Source organism: Phoxinus phoxinus (assembly GCF_949152265.1).
Source record: "Phoxinus phoxinus genome assembly, chromosome: 19".
Classification (NCBI taxonomy): domain Eukaryota; kingdom Metazoa; phylum Chordata; class Actinopteri; order Cypriniformes; family Leuciscidae; genus Phoxinus; species Phoxinus phoxinus.
In genome coordinates, this window is record NC_136894.1 from 20,432,427 (window position 1) to 20,454,162 (window position 21,736).

Genomic DNA, 21,736 nt, shown 5'->3' on the forward strand with positions numbered 1-21,736 from the left:
GTGGCAGTTAATGGTGGTTAAACATGCTGTAAAGTTAATAGTGGCAGTGAGGAATGAGGCTGCCGTCTCCTGATAGTTAAGGGGACCGTAGCTAAGAGATGTAACAACATGAGGGAGAGTAGCCTAAATAATAACATAATTTATTAAGAGTAAATTTACTGCACCCTAGCTCAAAATCAATGCTTTACTGTCAAGTGAATTTCTATGTGACAAAGATTGGAAGTCTGGTTGAAAACAAAGAAACATACAGGATTCAGCCAGGCTTATTTGTAGTTATTCAAATATTTTCATTGCTGTGTAAAGGCAGACACACGCAGTCACACTTACACACACGTTCGACCATTAACTACCTTAACTTCAGGACTCATTGATGAGCTATAATCTGTGCTGTTGGAAGAAAGATGAATGAATAAACAAAGACTTGATACACATACATCCTTCTGCTCTCTGCATCTGCATCTGCACAGGTGGGTTGAAACTCAAAGCTTTATTTACATCAAGTAAATCAGAGAGTAGGGATTCTGATAAAAAGCTGTTCAGGCTTATTACAAGATGGTTATTACAAGTAAAAGTCGCTTTAATTAATTAATTAAATCTGACTGGTGTTTCAAGTTAATTCAATAATTAATGCTTGTTATATTTTTAATGTGGATGTTGCTATCTTGGTTTGATCAGGTGAACTACAATTTGTGAAATGATGTTACAAATTTAACTTTAACTGATTTAAATATTAAGTTTAATCAATCTTGCTATTTAACCATGTCTGGGGCAGAGTTATTAGTGTAATTCAGATACTTTGATAAAAAATAAAGAATATAATATAAAAACCTTTTACTAAGTTTACTTTATTTTTACTAAAATACTTTTCTTGTTCAAGGGCTCAAGAGATAAGTAAAAGATGCTGTGCTTTGCCACTAAAAGAGCTCGATACATCACCTTAAGTGTGAGTGTGATCATCTGTCTATTTATAATCTCTCGACCTTCTGTACTAAGACATATCTTTGGAGCATGTGCATGTGGTCAGTGTGTGCTAGACCTCACTCATGACACCTGGTTCCAACAGCACTATGACCCCTACACCCAACCCTTACTGACTAAGAAAAACAGCAAACTCAGCAACACCCTGTATTGGTGGTGGCAAGTAAGTGCCTCGCCCAAAATTGCCACAATGTTGGATTCTCTATGCAATATCATTAATGACATTCATTTTAAATTACCTTGAAGAAGAAAATCTATTTGATTGTACCACTGGAATCCATTAGATTAAGACAGCTCTGATAATCATGTATGTTCTTCCATAATTTTTGAACAGAAGCTGCAATATAAGAGTAGAGTGAACTACAAAGCAATAGCCGAGATATTATTTGGCATCTTCCCAAATGAAGAAGATTACTCTGATGCTGGCCCAGGCCGCTGCAGAACCTGTGCTGTAGTGGGGAATTCTGGGAACCTCAAAGGATCCCACTATGGTGCTCTCATTGATGCCCATGATCTTGTCGTTAGGTGAGTGATTTAACTGCATTGAGTTAACCATATTGGTCTTCTCTCTACATATAGATCCTTTTATAAATAATTTGAACTCCTTAAAAATAAATTGATGCATATTAAATTCATTTTAGTAAAATATTAAGTTGTGTTCTTTATTATGTATTATTAGCATTGCAAGAGGTGATGCATAGTAAGTCAAGTACTAAAAACAAAATCATTACAATAATTTCTTGGTCTGGGTGTTGTTGTATGAACTATGTATGAAGCATTTACGTTTTACTCTTTACGAGTGTCTCTTGGCAGTTCCAACTTTGCATAGCTATTTAAATGTACTATTTGCACGAAATAGTACATTTAAATAGATGTCATGGGGTGTATGCTTCTAACATACAACATGTTTCCAAAACACTGAAGTTCTGCAATGTTTTGTTTGATGAAATGCCTCTGAAAACAGAAACTGAGCATAGTTTGGTCTTGATAATGCAGACAAACTGCTGCCAATATCTGAAACTGGAATCCAGCCTCTGAAGGATTGTGGCTGTGATACAAATAGCAGATAAGCTCGAGAGTTGTAATAACAATGTCATAAGCCGCTTTTCCAATGTCGGGCCAGGGCTAACAACATGTCAAACGGGGACAATAGCCTTAGTCCTCAAGCACTGAGGCCAAAATCAAATTGCGTTTCCACTGTCGGGCCAGTGGTCCCGCAGCGCTACCCTAAAATCTACCCTTAACACCGCTCCAAATAATACATTTTCTTTGTGTTTTGGTTTCTTTTTATGAAATAAAAGCCTGTTGTTCTAATGTAACCGGTCCTACTCAACCCACACCAAGGTAGGCGGCCTAACAAAGACGTTAAAGACCACAGCCGCTAGCTCGACTCTTGAGACCAAGGGAGTGAGGTTTACCAGCACAGCTCTTACTGGTCAAGGTCTGTTACCCCCTTAAACCTCACTCCCATCCAAGTCAATGGCACCAAATGTAACCAGTCCTACTCAAACCACTCCGAGCGGGATTCGAAACTGTGGTCTCCGGTCTGGTAGGTGGGTCAGTAAACAAGAATGGAATACTAAAATTTAACTTTTTCGGATATGGATACCTTGCCATCTACTCGATCACCAAACAATCTGATCACCCCCGTCGCGGCACGCAGAGCAAGAAAAACAGCATTGCCATCTAAACAATTTAAGTTCGCTCGTCGGGGCACGCCAAGAAAGCGGGATGACCAGGGAAGACGCAATTTGCATGGTTTCAGTGTTCTCTTGATTCTGATTTTACTGTCGGGGGACATGCAATTAAACCCAGGCCCATCTACAAATGGATAACAACGCAGTGCTGAAGTGCCAACTAGTCTCTCCCTATGGAGGATCCCTTTACCACTCTACAGATAAAGCGTAGTGGGGAAATTCGGCTCGCGTACCTACCCCGAAGTGATAAAATAAAACTCTGTATCAAAATTTAAGACAAGTAGTTTGTTTAGGCATGGTTTGCAGGGAATTACAAACCTGAGCATATACAGCGGGTGAAATAAGTATTGAATACATTACCTTTTGTTCTCAGTAAATATATTTCCAAAGGTGCTATTGACATGGCATTTTCACCAGATGTTGGTAACAACCCTAGTAATCCATACATACAAATAAACCAAAACAAATAAGTTCAGAAATTAAGTTATGTGTAATAATGTGAAATGACACAGGGAAAAAGTATTGAACACATGAAGAAAGGGAGGTGCAAAAAGGCATGGAAAGCCAAGATAACAGCTGAAAACTATCAGTAATTAAAAAGCAATCAAGCCCCCTGTCAGTGCAAATTAATATTAGCTGGTTCAGTCCCAACTGATGGCCTACAAAAAGGTCTCATTGCCAAGGTGTCACACAAGACACATCTCATGATGGGTAAAAGCAAAGAGCTGTCTCAAGACCTTCGCAACCTAATTGTTGCAAAACATAATGATGGCATTAGTGATGGGCAGATCGAGGCTTCGTGAAGCAATGAAACAGCTGAACCAAATGGTCCATATTGTTTCGAGGCTTCGAATCAATCCGACACCCGTCTCCACGGTGACACCTAGTGGTCACTTGCAGGTGTTGATCTGAAACAACCTTGACGAGCCATTAAAATTGTTTTTTTTATTTATTATTGTACTTTTCTAATATGTGAATCTGGTAACCTATAGGCTCCTCACTGTGCATAATGTTATTTTGGTCCTGCAAAATGAATATTAATAAAATAAATCAAGCCACAATGTCTCACTTTTTTAGATATTTTTATTCAAAAATATTAATTTCTCTGCTGTGGAAGGACTTAGCCTACTTCTTTTTTTATTGATAATTTCTCCAGCCTTTGAAAAAATCCTCTCACAAGGGACACTTATTGCTGGAATGCAAAGATATTTTTTAGCCATGACATACAAATGAGGAAAGATTACTGCTCTCTCTTTCCAGTAAGTTAGTGGATCATGAGTTCTGGGCAAATACGCATCGTTGATGTATTTTTTCACTTCCACTGTGGCATCAGCTGTAGCATTGTGTATCATCTGGGTTTGATGGATACGACGAGTATCAAAAAGTTCCCATAAACTGTCCTGTGTTTCTACTGGTGTTGATGTTGATGGGTCTGATGTTGACATTTCTATCCCTATCTTTAATCTATCTATGTATCTATCTATCTATTAATCTAGCTGTCTATATATATTTATATCTATGTATCTATTAATGTGTCACTATATGTATAGGCTACTCTGTGTCTCTAGGTCAATGTGTTGTGTAAATTTAAATGTAAGCCTAAATATAACTAAACAAATCGCACTATAAATGTCAATATATCACCAAAAATCCGCTATCTCAAAATCAAACTCCTCTCACAAAAACCCACGAGGTCAATATGCGTTGCTTTCACTTTTATACAGATGTGCGATCGTGTGGTCTGTTTCCGACCGTGTCAATCAAACGCTGATTCGGCGGATCACACCTGATGAAACACTTAGTGAAACACTTCGAGGCTTCGTTTGGTCATAGTCACGTGACATGGGTGTTTTGAATCACGCTTCGGATCAGTGTTTCGAAACATCTGCGCTTCGGGATCTCGCAAAGCTTTGGAACGACTGTTTCGCGTCAGCCATCCCTAGATGGCATTGGTTATAGGTGCATTTCTAAGCTTCTGAATGTTCCAGTGAGCACTGTTGGGGCCATAATATGGAAGAGGAAAGACAATCATTTCACCATGAATTTGCCTCGACCAGGTGCTCCTCGCAAGATTTCTGACAGAGTGAAAAGAATAATCAGAAGAGTTTGTGGTCATGTGTCATTGAAATGTGTCATTTCACATTATTACACAACTTAATTTCTGAACTTATTTGTTATGGTTTCTTTGTATGTATGGATTACTAGGGTTGTTACCAACATCTGGTGAAAATGTCATGTCAATAGCACCTTTGGAAACATATTTACTGAGAAAAAACGTAATGTATTCAATACTTATTTCACCCACTGTATATTCAAACGCATATAACTATAGAAGTAATTCTTGATGCGCACGTGAGCGCCATCAGCGTTTATCACAGGTTCGCGTTTGTTTAGAGAAAAACGGTGTCGTCTTAGCGGCCCCTAATTTAATAACAAATGATCACTTCGACGTAAGTGAATCAATCAAAACTAACTTTAGCTGGAAAATAACATTATTCAAGAACCGCTATAAAGCCAAAACAATCTGTTACCTTAAATTATACGTTTATCTCTGTAAAGCTGCTTTAAAACAATCTACATTGTTAAAAGTGCTATATAAATGAAGATGACTTGACTTGGCTTGACTTGACTATATACAAACTGTTTAGAGTTGATAAATTTGTTACTTTCAAGATGCTCTACTAGCTGTTCTGTGATAATCTGCTCAAAAATTTTGGATAGAGCAGGCAATATTGAGATTGGCCTTTAGTTGCTTGCTTGGTCCTTTGCGCCAACCTTGAAAATTGGGGTAATGATGGCTTGTTTCCAACTTTGTGAGAATTTTCCCACTCTGATGATAAGGTTTACCAGGTGGGTTACAGGTTTATCCAGGGCAGAGCAGTGAGTTCTAATAAAGGCCAGCCCAAACACATCCTTTGCCTTATTTAGTTTATTAATGATTTTATGTACTTTTTCCTGACTGATCTCTTTAATTTGGAAAAGCTTTGATGGTTCAGACTTTGTGGTCTGTGATAAGGCTGCTGGTTCAAAAGTCTCAGCAAGCTCCTCCACTGACTGAATAAAGAAATTATTAAATTAATTTGCAATAGCTGATTTGTTAGTGCTGATAACTCCATTCACTTCCAATTCTGTTATTGTTTTTTGTTGACTAGGCTTAAGTTTAGTAAGGCTGTTGAGGTGCTTCCAAAGGGATGCTTCCAAAGTTTCCTTCAGATTCCTCAATCAGTTGCATAAAATAGGCTGTCTTTGCTTTACGCAGTTCTCTGACTACCGCATTTCTCAATCCTTTAAAGATGAGGAGATCGGTATTTGTTTTTTCAATGCATATGCTCTTTTTGCACAAGTGTCATTGTTCAGCCATGGTAAGGAGACTTTTCGTTGCGTACCTTTGAATGTCTTGGTATATTTCCCAATCAGGTTTGTGAGGTTTTTCATCAGGGAGTTACAACAATCAGCTTATTTTTGGGGATACCCGGGTTCCCTGGTTTACTTTCGTTTGCAAATTTCGGTAAACAATGTTTAATGAGTTTCCGGACAGCCATGGTCATATTATGATCAGAGAGCCCCATTAGTAAATTATACGTTCTGATGATTCGCTAGGGTCTGTTAGTGACTATCAGGTCTATCAAAGTTTTGCTCATCTGCCTAATCCTTGTTGGACCCTTCATCATCTGCTGAAGACTTGACAGCAGCCTCTTTAAGTTTTTTTCTACAGCTTTTCTCTAGCCAGTTAATATTAAAATCATTAAAAATATATTAAAAACATTCTAATGGTGCATCCAGTTTGATTTCATTACATTTCAGAGTGTCTCTAACATAGAAAAGGATCTACCGCCAGCAGTCGATTTTGATATTCTACTTATTATTAACTGGCCGGAATTTTGAGATCGCAATAGATGTGAAGGACTATAATGCATTAAGAGCTCGCTCAAGTACTGTGGAGCTAAACCATTTAGTGCTTTGTAAGTAATCAACAATATTTTAAAATGTATAGAATGTTTAATAGGCAGCCAATGCAGTGTTGACAGAACGGGGCTAATATGGTCATACTTCCTGGTTCTGGTAAGAACTCGAGCTGCTGCGTTTTGAACTAGCTGTAGTTTGTTTATTAAGCTTGCAGTGTCATGATCCTGGTTCTCTCCTTCTTGGTTTTCTTCCCTCTGTCTCCCTCTGCTGGTAATTTTGTGTCATACCTTCTCTTTCCTTACATTCTCGCACACACACCTTTTGCCTCCTCCTCTCATTACCGTCAGCTGGATCTCATGATCTTCCCATCAACACACCTGTTCTCTATCTTCCCCTTATGTCCACACTATATCTTGTTCTCTCTCTCCTGTCTGTATTGTCGGATTATTGTTTGTTCCTCATGCAAGTTCGTGACTACAATCATTACTTCTCTGAGGTTGTTCCGTGTCCTGTCCTGTCCTGTCCTGTCCTGTCCTGTCGTGAGTGTCAGTTTATCTGGAGAATTATCTTCTGCTGTGTTTGCCACTTCTGTGCTATTCAGTCGTCTCCGTGGAGCATAGGAGAGGGATCCTCATCTCATCCGTGGGTCCTACCTCATCGGATTGGAGTTGTCCGGGCCTCCGGCTGAATTCATCTCGACTACTGGAGAGATCAACGGAACACCTTCCTTATACCTGTTGTTAAAGGACTATTTCTGTTTATTCAGCCTAAGAGGCGGTGTCTTATTTTTCCATTAAAGAGAGTTAACCAGCTTTCGTCTCCGAACCCTTCTGTTCCTGACAGAATAATCCGACCAGACATGGATCGTGCTGGTGAACTCCCTATCCAAGCCGCTGTGGAGATGCAAGGAGCTTTGCTGGGAAGGCACGACGAGGAACTCTCCGCGGCACGTCGTGTAGTGGACTCATTGTCAGCTCAAGTGGCCGATCTTTCTCAGCAGCTTCACCTGATCCGTATGGATGCGGTGCAGCCTGGCGCTCAGGATGCTCCTGAGCCACAGGTAAATAACCCCCCTTGTTATTTTGGCGAACCCACGGAATGCCTGCCTTTCCTGACCCAGTGCAAGGTCGTTTTCTCACTCCAGCCATCTACCTACACGAGAGAGCGTTCCCGCATAGCCTATGTGGTCTCACTCCTTAAGGGTAGGGCCCGCGAGTGGGGAACGGCTGTTTGGAATGCCGACAATGACTGTCTGAATCGTTACTCCCTGTTTAAGGAGGAGATGCTACGAGTTTTTGATCGCTCTGTCCATGGTCCTGAGGCTTCTCGAGCATTATCTTCACTACGACAGGGACGTCGCACTGTCTCCGACTTTTCCGTAGAGTTTCGGACCCTCGCTACCTCTTGCGGTTGGAACGAACCAGCCCTGGTGGCTCGCTTCACTGAGTGTCTAAATGCTGAGATAAGGGACGAGGTGTTGTCCCGAGAGGTTCCAACTCACCTCGATCCTCTGATCGATTCAGCATTGTGCGTGGAACAGCACTTTGAACTACGCCAACGCGCTCGCCGTGTCCTGACCACGCCCACTCCATCATCCTCAGCCAGTTTTCCGCTAACTTCTACCGACGCTGAACCTATGCAGCTGGGAGGGATACGAATCTCGGCCATCGAACGCCAGCGCCGGATTGTCAACCACCTCTGTCTCTACTGTGGGTCGGACAAGCACTTTGTTACTGCGTGTCCGGTAAAAGCCAGAGCTCACCAGTCATGAGAGGGAGACTGGTGAGCGCTTCTTCGCTGGACCCTCTACCACGCTCCCGAACGACTTTCTCTGTTTTCCTCCGCTGGACTGATTCTTCCACCACCTGTCCGGCTCTAATAGACTCTGGTGCCGAGGGAAATTTTATGGACGAGACCTGGGCTTTCGAGCAGGGTATTCCCCTTATTAATCTCCAGGACACCACTTCTGTCTTCGCTCTGGATGGCAGCGTTCTCGCTCAGATTAGCTGTTCTACAGCACCGGTGAGTCTCACCGTATCTGGCAACCACACAGAGACTATTTCTTTTTTAATTTTTAATTCCCCTAATATTCCTTTAGTTTTGGGCCATCCTTGGCTGACCGAACATAACCCCCATATTAACTGGGCTAAGAATTCTATACTCTCCTGGGGTCTTGCCTGTCATGTAAAATGTCTTGTGTCTGCTGTTTCTCCCGTGTCCACTGTTTCTGTTTTTCAGGAAGAACCAGGGGATTTGTCCGGGGTTCCTGAGGAGTACTTCGATCTACGGGCGGTTTTCAGTCGTTCCCGGGCAGCATCTCTCCCACCCCATCGACCCTACGATTGTGGCATAGAGCTTCTCCCGGGAACCACGCCTCCCTGCGGGAGGCTCTATTCCCTGTCACCGCCCGAGCGCAAGGCTCTTGAGAAGTACCTCTCCGAGTCATTAGACGCGGGTACTATTGTCTCCTCCACCTCTCCGGCTGGTGCAGGGTTCTTTTTTGTGAAGAAGAAGGATGGTTCGCTGCGCCCCTGCATTGATTACAGAGGTCTGAATGACATAACGGTTAAGAACCGATATCCCTTACCCCTTATGTCTTCAGCCTTTGAGATCCTGCAGGGGGCACAATGCTTCACAAAATTGGACCTTCGCAACGCCTATCATCTTGTCCGTATCAAGGAGGGTGACGAGTGGAAAACAGCGTTTAATACACCCCTTGGCCACTTCGAATATCGCGTTTTACCGTTCGGATTGGTCAACGCCCCGGCCGTGTTCCAAGCGCTTGTTAATGACGTTCTCAGGGACATGTTAAATCTATTCGTGTTCGTTTACCTGGACGATATTTTGATTTTCTCTCCTAATCTCCAAGTTCATGTGCAGCACGTCAGACAGGTTCTTCAGCGACTCTTAGAGAATCGTCTATTTGTCAAAGCCGAGAAATGCACCTTTCACGCACCGTCTGTTTCTTTTCTTGGTTCAGTTATCTCCGCCCAGGGGATCAGTATGGATCCTGTCAAAGTTCGCGCTGTTACCGATTGGCCCTGTCCTGAGTCTCGCGTTGCCCTTCAACGTTTTCTGGGGTTTGCAAATTTTTATCGGCGCTTTATTCAGAATTTTAGTCAGATAGCGGCTCCTCTATCTGCGCTCACTTCGGTTAAGACTCGGTTCTCCTGGACTGAGACCGCCCAGGCGGCTTTTGAGCACCTTAAACATCTTTTTCCGTCCGCTCCTATTCTGGTTACCCCGGAGTTAGAGAGACAGTTTATCGTCGAGGTCGACGCTTCGGAAGTAGGTGTAGGGGCCATCCTCTCTCAGCGTTCCGCTGCTGATGAGCGGATTCACCCCTGCGCTTTTTTTTCGCATCGTCTTACTCCTGCCGAGCGGAATTATGATGTAGGCAACCGAGAGCTTCTGGCCATTCGTCTAGCGTTAGGTGAGTGGCGTCACTGGCTGGAGGGAGCCGCGGTTCCGTTCGTGGTTTGGACTGATCATAAGAACCTCGAATACATTCGTTCTGCCAAGAGACTTAATGCCCGTCAGGCTCGCTGGTCTCTTTTCTTTACGCGATTTGATTTTACCATTTCTTATCGACCGGGGTCCAAGAATCAGAAGCCGGACGCTCTCTCTCGCCAGTTTCCTTCTCCAGAGACCGTGCCTACGGAGGAGGGGATTCTTCCCCAGGGGTTAATAGTAGGCACGGCTAACTGGGGAATCGAACGTCTGGTCAAGCGCGCGCTGTCCCGTACCCAGACGCCGCGACTCTGTCCTAAGGGTCTTTTGTTTGTCCCTCCCTCCGCCCGTCGTGCCGTTCTTCAGTGGGGTCACTCTTCTAAACTATTCGCTCACCCGGGGGTCCGAGGTACCATTGCCGTCATTCGACAAAGGTTCTGGTGGCCCTCCCGTGAGCGAGACATTCGCCGCTTTATCGCTTCCTGTTCTATCTGCGCCCAGACCAAGATCAGTAATAGACCCCCGGCTGGTTATCTAAGACCGTTACCCGTTCCGTCTCGCCCGTGGGCACAGATTGCCCTTGATTTCATCACAGGACTTCCTCCCTCCCGAGGTAACCAGGTTATCCTCACCGTTATTGATCGCTTTTCTAAGGCCACTCATTTCATTCCTCTGCCGAAACTTCCGTCCGCCAGAGAGACCGCTCAGGTCGTCGTTGATCACGTTTTTAGAGTCCACGGCCTCCCCGAGAACGTAGTTTCTGATAGAGGACCACAATTCTCCTCCCTCTTTTGGAAGGAGTTTTGTCGCCTTATTGGTGCCTCTGCCAGCCTCTCCTCCGGGTACCACCCCCAGACGAATGGGCAGGCCGAACGCGCTAACCAAACTATTGGCCGTCTGTTGCGCTGTCTTGCATTTCGTAATCCTGCATCCTGGGTCGAACAGCTTCCGTGGGCCGAGTATGCCTATAACTCCGCTCCCGCTTCTGCCACCGGTCTTTCGCCGTTTCAGAGCTGTTTAGGGTACCAACCACCACTCTTTCCTTCCACTGATACAGAGTCTAAGGTACCCTCCGTACAGGCGTTTATCCAACGTTGCAAGCGAACTTGGAGAATGGTTAATTCCGGCCTTCGTAAATCGCGTTCCGTTACGCTTCGAGCCGCCAATAGACGCCGCGTGAAGAGTCCCCGTTATACTTGCGGTCAGAAGGTTTGGCTCTCCACTACCAACCTTCCTCTTCAGTACCCCTCGCGCAAGCTCGCTCCCAAATTCATTGGGCCATTCCGCGTCGTTAAGGTCCTCAACCCGGTCTCAGTAAAGCTTCGATTACCAGCCAATCTCAGACGGGTTCACCCTGTATTTCATGTTTCTTGTGTAAAACCTGTTGTTCGTGCCTCACCTCGTCCTGTCATGACCCAGGTCCGTGTCGAAGGATCTCCCGTTTACCGAGTTCGCAAACTGCTCGACGTTCGCCCCAGGGGGAGGGGTCATCAGTTTCTCGTCGACTGGGAGGGTTATGGTCCTGAAGAGAGATGCTGGATCCCCTCCCGGGACGTCCTGGACCGCTCACTCATTGACGAATTCTTTCGCTCCCGTCAGTCCTCTCCCTCTGGTGCGCCAGGGGGCGCACCTTGAGGAGGGGGTACTGTCATGATCCTGGTTCTCTCCTTCTTGGTTTTCTTCCCTCTGTCTCCCTCTGCTGGTAATTTTGTGTCATACCTTCTCTTTCCTTACATTCTCGCACACACACCTTTTGCCTCCTCCTCTCATTACCGTCAGCTGGATCTCATGATCTTCCCATCAACACACCTGTTCTCTATCTTCCCCTTATGTCCACACTATATCTTGTTCTCTCTCTCCTGTCTGTATTGTCGGATTATTGTTTGTTCCTCATGCAAGTTCGTGACTACAATCATTACTTCTCTGAGGTTGTTCCGTGTCCTGTCCTGTCCTGTCCTGTCGTGAGTGTCAGTTTATCTGGAGAATTATCTTCTGCTGTGTTTGCCACTTCTGTGCTATTCAGTCGTCTCCGTGGAGCATAGGAGAGGGATCCTCATCTCATCCGTGGGTCCTACCTCATCGGATTGGAGTTGTCCGGGCCTCCGGCTGAATTCATCTCGACTACTGGAGAGATCAACGGAACACCTTCCTTATACCTGTTGTTAAAGGACTATTTCTGTTTATTCAGCCTAAGAGGCGGTGTCTTATTTTTCCATTAAAGAGAGTTAACCAGCTTTCGTCTCTGAACCCTTCTGTTCCTGACATGCAGGGCAACCACCCAGTAGAGCATTACAATAATCTAGCCTTGAGGTCATGAACGCATTAACTAATTGTTCCACATTTGTCAATGAGAGCATGGCGTTAATTTGATATATTTTTAAGATGGAAAAATGCGGTTTACAGATACTAGACACGTGACTTTCAAATGAAAGATTGGTATCAAAGAGCACACCCAGGTTCCTAACCGGCGACGAAGACTTAACAGAGCAGCCATCAAGTGTTAGACAGTGTTAATCATAGCCAGCTTAAAGGTTTTTGGTACGTATCCTAGAGACAAAGACGAATTAATAATATTAAGAAAAGGATCTATGACATCTGGAAGTATCTATTTCAGTAGCTTAGTCGGTATAGGGTCTAACATACAAGTTGTCGATTTAGATGAATTAACGAGTTTGCTAAATTCTTCCTCTCTTATAGCAACAAATGAATCAAATTTTTTCTTCTGGGAGACTACAATGCACTCCCTGATGCGATATTGTAGTAGACGGTTGCATAGTTATAATTTTGTCCCTGATATTATCAATCTTATAAGTGAAGAAGTTCATAAAGTCATTACTGCTGTGTTGCTTGGAAACTTCTGGGCTTGAAGCTTTCTTTTTCATTAGTTTAGCCACTGTTTCAAATAAATACCTAGGATTATGTTTATTTTCTTTCTAACAGGGTTGAAAAATCAGATTTCAATCAGATTTTAAAAGCAGATCTAGCAGCTTTTAAAGCCTCTCTGTAAGCAATCGAGCTCTCCTTCCATGAAATCCGAAATACCTCTAGTTTTGTTTTCTTCCAGTTGCGCTCCATTTCTCTGGCTGCTCTCTTAAGGCCCGTAGTGTGCTCGTTGTACCACGGCGTTGGACTATTTTTTTTTATCTTCTTTAAGCGCAACGGAGTACCTGTGTCTAAAGTGCTGGAAAAGAGAGAGTTAAAAGTTTCTGTTGCAATATCAAGTTCTTCTAAGCTATCCGGGATGCTGAGATGATGAAACTGATTAGGAAGATTATTGATCATGCAATCTTTAGTGGCAATCTAAATTTATAACTTGGAGTCGGCTTTGCAGCCTTGGCTAAATGTAATTTACATGAGACTACACTCTTAGAAGAAAAGGTTCTATATAGAACCTTAAAAGGTTCTATAGGCGCTTCGTATTTGGAACCCCTAAAAGGTTCTACACTCTTAGAAAAAAAGGGTTCATTGGGGTTCTATATAGAACCATAGGGTTCTTTACTCAACTCCAAAGAACCTTTTATGCTAAAAAGGTTCTATAATGACAAGAAAGAACCCTTTCTTGGGTTCTGTATAGAACCTTTTAGGGGTTCCAAATACGAAGCGCCTATAGAACCTTTTAAGGTTCTATATAGAACCTTTTCTTCTAAGAGTGTAGATAATGATCTGAGATGTCATCGCTCTGCTGCAGAATTTCAACGGCATCAACATTTATTCCATGTGATAGTATTAGATCTAGAGTATGATTACGACAATGTGTAGGTCCTGACATGTGTTGTCTAACTCCAATTGAGTTTACAATGTCTTTAAAGGCCAATCCCAATGCATATTTTTCATTATCTATGTATATATTTAAATCACCAACAATTGTGTATATATTTAAATCACCAACGGGGACCGCCATCTTCTGTGTGTTTCCTGCCTGGGTGAGCAACACGCGGCTCTCGCGCTCGCAGACGGCGGCTGCCCTCTCTGCGAATTGCTGCCTTTAGCGACTCTGAGGACTCGCTTTGCATCACTGCATGAGCCCGTGTTCTCCGCTGTGGTCTGTGATAAGGTCCGCTGTAGCGCAGTAAGAAGCGCCGTGCTCAGCGGATCCCGGAACCTTCTCTAAGCCGTCAAAGCTCGCCGGTGCGCCCGCGAGCTACGTCAACGGCTTCATCTGTGTCGATTCCTGACGGACAGCGACCGCAGCTTGCCGCCGCTTCTGTCGTCGACGAAGATGAGGTCGCCGCGATGCTGAGAGAAGGGGATTCCTGCTCTCTCCTGGCGTCGGGCAGTGAGGATTGGGCGAGCTCCGTGGTCCTCGGTCCGTGCTTCGACGGGAAAGAGAGAAAGCATCGAGGCGGAGCTAGTTCGCGTGCTCACTCTGGCCACGGCGAGCCTTGACCTAGAGTGGGTGTCGCCTGAGCAGCCCCCTCACAACCGTCTGGACGGCTATTTCCTGCCCGGGGAGCGTGCTTCACCTGCATCCAAGCCTTCCTTCCTGAGCTTAATGAAGAGGTCGCTAGAGCTTGGAGCTCCCCGTTTTCGACCAGGACGCGGACCTCTGTTTCTCTGGCGTTCTCCGCTGTCGATGACGCCAAGAACAGAGGCTACCTTGCCCTCCCACTGGTCGAAGAGCCTATAGCAGCGCACTTATACTGAGGACGAGAGTTTTCTCTGCCCGGTCAGGGCATTGAGAGCGTATGTGTCTCGCTCGTCCGTTTTCAGACAGACGGAGCAGCTTTTTGTTTCGTTCAGTGGACGTTCTAAGGGACTAGCCGCTTCGAAACAGAGCCTATCCAGATGGATAGTGGACGCAATAGCGCTAGATTACGCAGCCAAGGGCATGCAATGCCCTTTGGGTGTTAGAGCGCACTCCACGAAAAGCATGGCTTCATCGTGGGCCTGGTCAAGTGGGATTGCCTTGCAAGATATCTGTATGGCGGCAGGCTGGGCCTCCCCGTCTCTGAGGTTCCCGCTCTTCAAGCCAGGTTACTATCGGTCTGAATATGGCTAAAAGGGGATAGACTGAAATTCAGTCTTGTTATATATGGCTATTATAAATAGCAGGGTCGCTCTAGCCGCCTTTTTTAGGAAGATAGAGGCTGAATCCCTCTTCTTCCAGGATTCCCGTGAGTCCCCTGGGTGATTATGCACTGTATGTACCCCGGCTGGTCGCTTTGGGTCTATGGTGTCGGATCCTAGCACGCACGACGTTTTATATCATGATCCCCAATGCGTAGTATACTACGCAGTACGAGAGTATCTCTCGTAAGAGAACGTACTCGGTTACTAACGTAACCTCGGTTCTCTCTAGAGAGAGGAACGAGTACTGCGTATCCTGTCGTGCGTGCACTCTGTTGTTGCTTCACTGTTAAAGGGACACAAGGCAACTTTGAGTGTTTTTTTCTCTACGGTGCTCCCCCTAGTGTCTGGTAGTAAATGCTTTCAAACACACTGTCGTAAAAATGAACTGTTGTCCCTCCCCCCTCGCCACGAGCAACCCAGCTGATCAGCTGTCAACCCGGCTGAGCAGAGCAACCGGCTATTTCAAAACCAGTTATGTCTACCGAGGCAAGTAAAGCAATATTTTCTTTCCAACTGATGGCGAGTTTTTTTTATTTATTGTGTTGTTGTCATGCATACTAGTATTTTTACCGGGAATGAACGATATGAACGAGGCGAACTAATGGTTTCGTGTTTTTTTTTTTTTTTGGAAGTGTGCATGAGCATTATATATATATGTCACTAACAGTAACTTGGTCAGCCCATGTAACTTCTATATTTACAAACAAGACGGTCATGGAAAATATTTTGAGTCTGGACTTCATTGTGGTTGACGAGGATTTGTAGCATATTATGGATCAATACAGAATGTGATCGGTGAGCCATCGACTTCTACACTATGTAGCGCACTGCAAAAAAAGCTACACCTGCGCCAAATAAAAGCAAAGTAACACCTGGATGCAACATGCAAGCTAATTTAGCCACACAGCATCCATCTAGCTAACATTAGATCAAGCCAAAATCTCCGCTAGCCACTTAGCTCGCTGAGAACATGCACAACAATAAAATATCAAAGTGTTACTTACTAGCGCAAAAGCAAGAATGCGAGGTCTGCATCTGACTTGGAGCCTTCTCTGTCTTTCAGCTCTCGCCATTCTGAAAAAGCGTGACCTATTAATCCGTGTGCGAGCCTTCACACGGTCTGAAGCTCTTTTCCTTTTCTTTGCTTCTTCACTCAATTGTTTTCGCTGCTTCTTCACCGGCTCTGCCATTATACACGTTTGAAAAAACAGCTAGCCTGCCTCTGTGCTGGGAATGTTTGCCCTAAACTGATCCTGCTTCTCGCGATGTCTGAGACTGTGCGAGACTTTGCGAGACTGAAGGACGCGGGTCGGATACACCAAACTTGCAAGCGGGACGGGGGGGGCGAGAGAGTCTTCATTCACCCTGTAATGAGTCATTTAACCATATACCGACTTACGAAGATGATTAATAAACACGAAAATGTTGCATAGTGTCCCTTTAAAAATCACAGAGTTAAGCCTGCGAGCGCAATTTATAGCCCCAAGCCACGTGACGCGGGAGGGCGCGAAGCAGTTGCCCGCACAGCAGCCAATCAGCTCGCGAGCTGTCTCGCCTAGGTCTGTATGCTGCGGCAACGCGTTTTACATTTATACAAAATTAAGGATAATTTTTGGCTTCAGTATTCTCGTGGAAAAGGATTTTCCCCAATGCGTAGTATAATACACAGTACTTGTTCCTCTCTCTAGAGAGAACCGAGGTTGCGTCAGTAACAGAGTACGTTTTGATGAGAGAGAAAACAACAACAACAACGATACGAGTGTGGATTAGAACCCGTAACCTCTGACACGCTTGGCAAAATATCTACCACTAGACCATTAAAGAAATCAAACCGAATTTGTGGATCTATACACACGTGAAAATTCTCGGCACTAACAATATTAGTAGATCTCACTAAAAGACTAATTAAACCCAATGTAATGTTACTATTGAAATTGATTTTTAGACATCGTAATGTAAATTTTTCCTTAAATTGTTATTGTATATCTGATTTAGCATTGTATTAGCAATTGTATTTAGCATTGTATTAGCAATGCTAAATTGTATTAGCGCAAGAGTCATTTATCCCGCCGGTATAATAGCAACAGAGCTCTAGATCTGCCCACAAAGTTACTTGCGTTTCGCGTTTGATACTTGCATTTCAGATTGTTAAAATAGGGCCCTAAGAGTCTAAGACTTTTAAAATTAAAAGCTCTTAACTAATTTCAAAATAAAACTCTGCTGCAAAAACGTTCTTGTACTTTTATTTTAAAGGCAAATTCACTGAAGACATAGTTTTTGTGAGTAAATTTCAGAACCAGCCGCTATCAAAATAATCTAACTGCGGGCACGGGCTGTTGCCGCTCTGGCCGCCTGTTGCCGACCCCTGCGAGTCTAGCCATTGAGCGTACATCAGTTGTACACTCATTGTTGAGGTGCATTATGTGATTGGAAGAGTGCACTCAATAACATCCACTATGGTTTCTGATACCATAATGTCATATTTAAGGGTATAGGGGGTGATTTCGGACACAGCCCTAGTCTTCCTCCAGCCCAGGATGGATGTTTAGAGAATGCTTTGATAAGGACATTATAAAATCACCAGCAAAACACCTATCTGTGTCTCACTCTGCCCTGCAAACTGGTCTGTAAGGGTTGGGGGTTTCAACCCAGCCTGCAGCTGGCCTGTGTGGCTAGAATGGGAACTATTCTTGCAAGAATAAATTTATCTTTTTCTTTTAAATACAATTTGGATCTTGAAGTCTCTTTTGCCGGGATGCTGTGTTTGTTAAATATTGTTTTTGCCACAACAATTGGTGTCAGAAGGGAGGATTCCTTGAAAGTGCCCAACTGGACCTGAGCGAACGGTGATTGATCAACCTGGACCTAAAAGTAGAATCCAGCCCTACCTCGTAGACTTAAAGGGATAGTTCACTTTGAAATTAAATGTTGGTATGTTTTAGCTTACCTCAAGGGCATCCAAGATGTAGGTGTCTTTTTTTCCGCAGTAGTTTCAATTTTGATATTTTTAGCTCAAACCGTTCTTGTCTGACAGTCATATCATGCAGGTCTATGGTCATTGTCTCAAAGAGCATGCACAGAGTCTAAATTAAAACAATTCCCCATGGTCCAAATTAAACAATTTCCCATCGTAAGTACACATTGATGGCCTAAGACATGAAACGAGCGGTTTGTGTGAGAAAACTAACGGTATTTATATAGTTTTTACCTCTTGTAACACAGCCAGGTCCAAGTGATCTAAGGGCGCGGGCGCTTCCTTCTGTGTGACGTGTGCGCAGACTGGTGCATAGATATATATACACTAGATGTTAACCATGAAAGAAGCTGATGTGTTGATTGTAAATAAGATAAAGTTTATGATTTGGTTGAAAACAATTTGATTATCTGAATTTGATGTGTGCTGTGACTGAAACTGCCACAGTTTCAGTGCAACAGAGACTCATTCTAAATGGAAATTTTTAGTGTCTAAATTACCTGTATGGGGAAAAGAAACCTATAAAAAGCATCCTTGAATTGAAAATGCATGTAATTTATAGAAAAGATAACTCAAGCTAGGCTAGAGTTAAAATATGATAGATGAAGTCTGAAGTTAGTTTATGAAAGTGCAAAATATTAGTCCTGAATGCCTCAAAAGTCTCTCTCTCATTCGAATGTCAGCTAAAAGCTGTTATCTGAGCCTGTGTTATAAATGATAATAAGATATTTATAATACATTTACATTTACATTTTACATTTAGTCATTTAGCAGACGCTTTTATCCAAAGCGACTTACAACGGAGGACTACAGCAAGCGAGTCATCGTGAAGAGGCAAAAATAACGCAAACAAGGGAGGATTAAAGGAATAGTTTTTTTTTTTTTATGTCAAGTGCTCACAGATGAGATGAGTTTTCAGTTGTCTTTTGAATGTAGTTAGGGAATCTGCATTCCGGACGAGGGTAGGGAGATCATTCCACCAGCATGGAACCGTGAATGAGAATGTTCTGGAGAGTGATTTTGTAGCTCTCTGTGATGGTACAACGAGCCGTCGCTCATTGACCGATCGCAGGCTTCTGGTAGGGATGTAGACTCGTAGGAGCGGGTGAAAGTAGGAGGGAGTTGAGCCTGTGGTCGATCTGTAAGCAAGCGTCAATGCCTTGAACTTGATGCGATCAGCGAGTGGTGGCCAGTGCAGAGAGATGAACAGAGGAGTGACGTGGGCCCTTTTGGGCTCGTTGAAGACAACACGGGCTGCAGCATTCTGGATAATTTGTAGAGGTTTAGTTGCACATGATGGAAGACCAGCCAGAAGAGCATTGCAGTAATCATGTCTAGAGATAACCAAGGCCTGAGCGATAAGTTGTGTTGCATGCTCAGTTAGGAAAGGCCTGATCTTCCTGATGTTGTGCAGTGCAAACCTGCATGATCGAGCTGTCTTTGTGATGTGGTCTGTGAAGGTCAGATGGTCATCAAATGTTACTCCAAGGTTTCTGACCGACCTTGATGGGGTGATTAAAGTTGAATCTATCTGGATAGTGAAGTCGTGCTGTAGAGACGGATTGGCAGGGAGGACGAGAAGCTCAGTCTTTGCAAGGTTGAGCTGCAGGTGATGTTCCTTCATCCATGCCGAGATGTCCGCCAGGCAGCTTGAGATACGTGCAGCTACTGTGGGATCATCAGGTTGAAATGAGAGGTAGAGCTGGGTGTCATCAGCATAGCAGTGGTAAGAGAAGCCATGTGCCTGTATGATGGGTCACAGTGATGTGGTGTAAATGGAGAAGAGGAGCGGTCCAAGAACTGAACCCTAAGGAACCCCTGTAGTCAGGTTATGTGCTTTGGATACCTCACCTCTCCATGCGACCCTGAAGGACCTACCTGTGAGATAATAAAACACAGTGTTTCAGTTGGAAACTATAGACACAGAAATGAAAAGAAATTATTTATACATTTAGAGGACAATTTGTAAATGTTTTAGAAGTAAAACTGAATTACTTTAAAAAAGTCTTTAAAATAATACTGTTTTTGACTTGTTTATTTTAGGAAAAGTGACTTCTTTGTCTGATTTTAGCCGCCACCATGAAACGGACCGATGGCTCCGGCTACAGAAGTAACAGTACACTGAATGTACAGTTGTGATTGATTAAATACTGTTGTTTAAATGTTAGATTGAAGATAATTCTTTGATCAATATTGGACGTTCCCGTTAGATGGGATGGTTCTTGATTACCTCTTTTCAAACCCAAGAAACACTTGAAAAAAAAAGAACGAAAAAAAAAAATCTTAACAAACAAACTATGATAATTCTGCTCAAGTGAAGTAGAGCTATAATCAGTGCGCAATGAGGTGTAGATTCCAAAGACGGGTAAGATTCTCCGGTGGCCAGTAGGGGGACAACCTAAGACAGGACTACACCGGCCACTGAGCACCTGCCCACCAGGCTAGATAGGTGTTTTCTATGAAAAGGGAGTGGTTGTGATGCTTCTGTAGGGCCAAGGGCATCAAAGGGGGTCTATAAGAAATTATAAGTCTGCTCCGATCCAACTTCCGCTCCAGTATATATATCTAAATGCTCCTTCACTTAAAAGAGCTTATTTATCATAGAGACAATTGCTTCTAATCTCAGTAATATGCAAATAATATGATAGAGTCACAGCTGTCACCTATAGCGTGGGAGCGACAGCGGGCACAGGGACTCCAAACACAAAGAATGTTTTCAGACCATGAGGTGAATGCAATTTTCTGCTGTGAAGACATTAACAAAACATTTTAAGATGTTAGTTGCCTTAAGGGCAAGGAATTTTGACTAATGAAGGTCATTGGACATGACAAAGGGCCATTATAAGACATGGTGGTGGTTAAAAGTCTGGATAACAATGGTCAAAAGGTTAGTGTAAATAATTAAAATTTTGTCTAAATTACAGTCTTAGAAGGCTGTTGAAAAGAGCATTTGTTTAGAGAAAGCAGCAGTCATGCGTGTTACGAGAGACTGCTTGAGGAAGGATTGATATTTTGTCTTTCTGTATTCGGCCAGCAAAAGAAAAGCTGAAACAAATTAATGATAATGAATCAAAACCACACAGCTGGCTTTTATAAAATACATTTTTATAAAGACATGTTTTGAAAATGGTTAAGAGGCCATTAAAATGTTATTGATAAAAGCTACAGGAAATGCAACGTTTAAAATATCAATTAAAATGTAAATCTTTTTAGAGAAAAGATATGAATACGAAATATGAGCGGTTCATAGTCAGTTGTGTGTGTTTAACGGTGACTGCAGTTTATGTCTTGGTAAGTGTGAGTTTAGGTATTAGGTAGTGGAAGCTATATTCATAGTCTGAATAGTGTGCATAGATGTGTCATTAATGTTTTATCAATTACAGATGGGTGAAGGCGAATGACAAATTTGAGAGAAGTTGATAATTCTGAATCGATTTGGTCATCAAGCTCCGTCCGGTAGTAATTACTTTTGTCATTTATGATATACAGTAGATTTGAATGAATTTCAAGATCAGTTTAAGTACTGATGGAAGTTGGAATTGTGGAGTTGTAGATCGCCGTCCATAGTGGGTTGAAATCAAATAAGTTATAGATTTTAACAGCAACAATACAGTAAAAACTTGGCAAGATCAATATCAAATTATCCAGAGAGCCCTTAACA

The 21,736-nt window shown here is 43.3% G+C and overlaps 1 protein-coding gene across 1 annotated transcript in view; it reads left to right on the forward strand.

The window, feature by feature from the left end:
* The first annotated feature begins 313 nt into the window (after positions 1 to 313).
* st3gal1l3 (ST3 beta-galactoside alpha-2,3-sialyltransferase 1, like 3) overlaps positions 314 to 21,736 on the forward strand; it is a 55,896-nt gene continuing 34,473 nt past the window's right edge. The window contains exons 1-3 of the mRNA XM_079590019.1: positions 314 to 467; positions 878 to 1,141; positions 1,313 to 1,503. Of these exons, the coding sequence (XP_079446145.1) occupies positions 899 to 1,141; positions 1,313 to 1,503 (434 nt within the window). The 5' untranslated portion in view covers positions 314 to 467; positions 878 to 898. The remainder of the gene's footprint in view (positions 468 to 877; positions 1,142 to 1,312; positions 1,504 to 21,736) is intronic.